General features: G+C 52.4%; 1 protein-coding gene across 1 annotated transcript in view; it reads right to left on the bottom strand.

The window, feature by feature from the left end:
• CNPY3 (canopy FGF signaling regulator 3) overlaps positions 1 to 1,957 on the bottom strand; it is a 70,324-nt gene extending 68,367 nt beyond the window's left edge. Inside the window, exon 1 of the mRNA XM_029592778.1 lies at positions 1,756 to 1,957. Coding sequence (XP_029448638.1) covers positions 1,756 to 1,864 — 109 coding nt within the window. The 5' untranslated portion in view covers positions 1,865 to 1,957. The remainder of the gene's footprint in view (positions 1 to 1,755) is intronic.
• Between the last annotated feature and the right edge of the window lie 1,263 nt (positions 1,958 to 3,220).

The raw sequence follows: 3,220 nt of genomic DNA, 5'->3' as shown, positions 1-3,220 counted from the left end.
CCCCTTTTGTTCTTCCCCCATTCCGATTCCCTTCTCCCCCCACTTTGTTCTCCCCATTCCGATTCCCTTCTCCCCCCTTTGTTCTCCCCCCATTCCGATTCCCTTCTCCCCCCCTTTGTTCTTCCCCCATTCCGATTCCCTTCTCCCCCCTTTGTTCTTCCCCCATTCCGATTCCCCTTCTCCCCCCTTTGTTCTTCCCCCATTCCGATTCCCTTCTCCCCCTTTGTTCTCCCCCCATTCCGATTCCCTTCTCCCCCCCTTTGTTCTCCCCCCCCATTCCGATTCCCTTCTCCCCCCCTTTGTTTCCCCCCCATTCCGATTCCCTTCTCCCCCCCTTTGTTCTCCCCCCATTCCGATTCCTTTCTCCCCCTTTGTTCTTCCCCCCATTCCGATTCCCTTCTCCCTCTTTGTTTTCCCCCCATTCCGATTCCCTTCTCCCCCCTTAGTTTTTCCCCCATTCTGATTCCCTTCTCCCCTTTTGTTCTCCCCCCATTCTGATTCCCTTCTTCCCCTTTTGTTTTCCCCCCATTCTGATTCCCTTCTCCCCCTTTTGTTTTCCCCCCATTCTGATTCCCTTCTCCCCTTTTGTTCTTCCCCCCATTCTGATTCCCTTCTCCCCTTTTGTTCTTCCCCCCATTCTGATTCCCTTCTCCCCTTTTGTTCTTCCCCCCCATTCTGATTCCCTTCTCCCCCTTTTTGTTCTTCCCCCATTCTGATTCCCTTCTCCCCTTTTGTTCTTTCCCCCATTCTGATTCCCTTCTCCCCCTTTGTTTTCCCCCATTCTGATTCCCTTCTCCCCCTTTGTTTTCCCCCATTCTGATTCCCTTCTCCCCTTTTGTTCTTCCCCCCATTTGATTCCCTTCTCCCCCTTTGTTTTCCCGCATTCTGATTCCCTTCTCCCCCTTTGTTTTCCCGCATTCTGATTCCCTTCTCCCCCTGTTTTCCCCCATTCTGATTCCCTTCTCCCTGTTTTCCCCCATTCTGAATCCCTTCTCCTTCTTTGTTTTCCCCCCATTCTGATTCCCTTCTCCCCCTTTGTTTTCCCCCCATTTTGATTCCCTTCTCCCCCTTTGTTTTTCCCCCATTTTGATTCCCTTCTCCCCCTTTGTTTTCCCCCATTCTGATTCCCTTCTCCCCCTTTGTTTTCCCCCATTTTGATTCCCTTCTCCCCCTTTGTTTTCCCGCATTCTGATTCCCTTCTCCCCCTGTTTTCCCCCATTCTGATTCCCTTCTCCCTGTTTTCCCCCATTCTGAATCCCTTCTCCTTCTTTGTTTTCCCCCCATTCTGATTCCCTTCTCCCCCTTTGTTTCCCCCCATTCCGATTCCCTTCTCCCCCTTTGTTTTCCCCCATTCCGATTCCCTTCTCCCCCTTTGTTTTCCCCCATTCCGATTCCCTTCTCCCCCTTTGTTTTCCCCCATTCTGATTCCCTTCTCCCCCTTTGTTTTCCCCCATTCTGATTCCCTTCTCCCCCTTTGTTTTCCCCCCATTCCGATTCCCTTCTCCCCCCTTTGTTTTTCCGCATGCTCTGATTGCTTCCTCTCCCTGATCTGCCCCCGTTGTTTCTCTTATTCCCTTCTCCCCCTCCCACCATGCTTCCATTTCCTCCTTCACTCCGCTCACTTCCTCCGGTTCCCTCCCCCACCAGCCTCCAGTTTCCTTTTCTTCTCACTAGGAAGGACGGGCTGGAGTTGGACTTCCCCTCACGTCTTCCTCTGCGCTTATCCCAGACTGAATATAACGATGCCTTCCTCACCTTCACATTTATCAGGCAGTTTCACCCAGTCGCCATCATCGTCGCGGGCTGCGGCTGCTGGTCCCGCAGCTGAGAGCAGCAGCAGCAGTAAAGCCGGGAGCGGAGACATGGCCGGCAGCTGTTACTCTTCCTCCCCGGGCCGCACTCGCTTCGCGTACAGCAACCCTGCTTCCGGCGCTCGCGCTTCTTTTCCAGCCCGGAAGTGCCTCTGAGGAACTTCCGCTAAGCCAGGCACGTTGACTGAGGATATCCATAGCAACCAAGCAACGTGCCGACGCGTAATGACGCGAGGCGCTGGGGGAGGGTATTGCGCCTGCGCTCCTATGCCGCGCGGGGACTTTTGGTCCCGTGCCCTTTTTCAAAGCGTGGGGGAGAGATTGTAATGGAAGAAAGTGCAATGGGGTGAGAAGGGGCAGCCCTGCCGGCACCGCTGGAGAACTCCAATAAGTGCCAGCTCGAAGAATTGGTCCTTCACATCCAAAGGAGAGAAGTAGTCAGCAGAATCGGCCATTCTTCTCCGCATGGATCTGTGGCGGGCTCTCATGCTAGGAGTAAACGCCTAATGTCAGTGTTGGGATTTGAGGCTGTTCCGGAGAGATGAGATACAGAAACTCATATTTTAATCCATTTGCCATAATTTTCGCGTAGGTTTTAACATCCTGGTTTAAAAGTGAAAGGGTCCTTGCCTGGTTTCGGTAGAACGGTAATGGCCGCCTCAGACCTAGAATTTGGGAGACACTCCTCTGATATTATATGATTGCAAAGATTTAGCAAAGCAGAGACCGTCTGGTCCTGGCGATTTATGTAACTTTAGCTCTTTAAACACAGCTAATACCTCTAATTCAGTGACAGGTTTATTAAGGCTCTCTAATTGGTCGGGGGGGGGGGGACACCTTAGGTAGATGGATACTCTGTAAAACCTGATTACAGGCATGGATATTTTCAGTTTCCTAGTATGTAGCAGATGGACTCAGGACCAATGGGTGGAGACGAGACGGAGTCAGATTTCAATCTGAGGTCAGCACCAGTACATATACCCCTGCAGGAAGCTCTGCTCTTCGGTATTTCTCTGTCTCCATTGCAGTTCGGGACTCTATACACGCTTGCACAGCGTTAGAATATTCAAACCAAAGAAAATTCCAAACAAGAAGAAATCTTTACCTCTACTAACCAGCCCTGCCCTCCTGTGGTAATACATACTGGTCCCTCCCCCACTTGAGAATTCCTGAGGTGATTTCCGAGATCCCTCAGAGGTAGGCCTCGGTCCGGCGGCCGGTTCCCGGCGTGGACTTAGCCTCCAGCAACAGGAGCGGCTGAGAGGCAGTGGGTGCAACACAGAGCGCAGCGGTGAAGGAACTTTTCCCTCTCCCCCTGCAGCCAGAGACCGCCCGGAACGAGACCGAGATGAGGTAAGGTAGAAAACTTTCTAAAAGTCTCCGAGGCTCGGAAAGCCACACAGATCGCC

This window comes from Rhinatrema bivittatum, chromosome 3, assembly GCF_901001135.1.
Source record: "Rhinatrema bivittatum chromosome 3, aRhiBiv1.1, whole genome shotgun sequence".
In the NCBI taxonomy this organism is placed as follows: domain Eukaryota; kingdom Metazoa; phylum Chordata; class Amphibia; order Gymnophiona; family Rhinatrematidae; genus Rhinatrema; species Rhinatrema bivittatum.
Note: the sequence above shows the minus strand (reverse complement) of the source record. Positions and strands in the feature narration are given on the sequence as shown.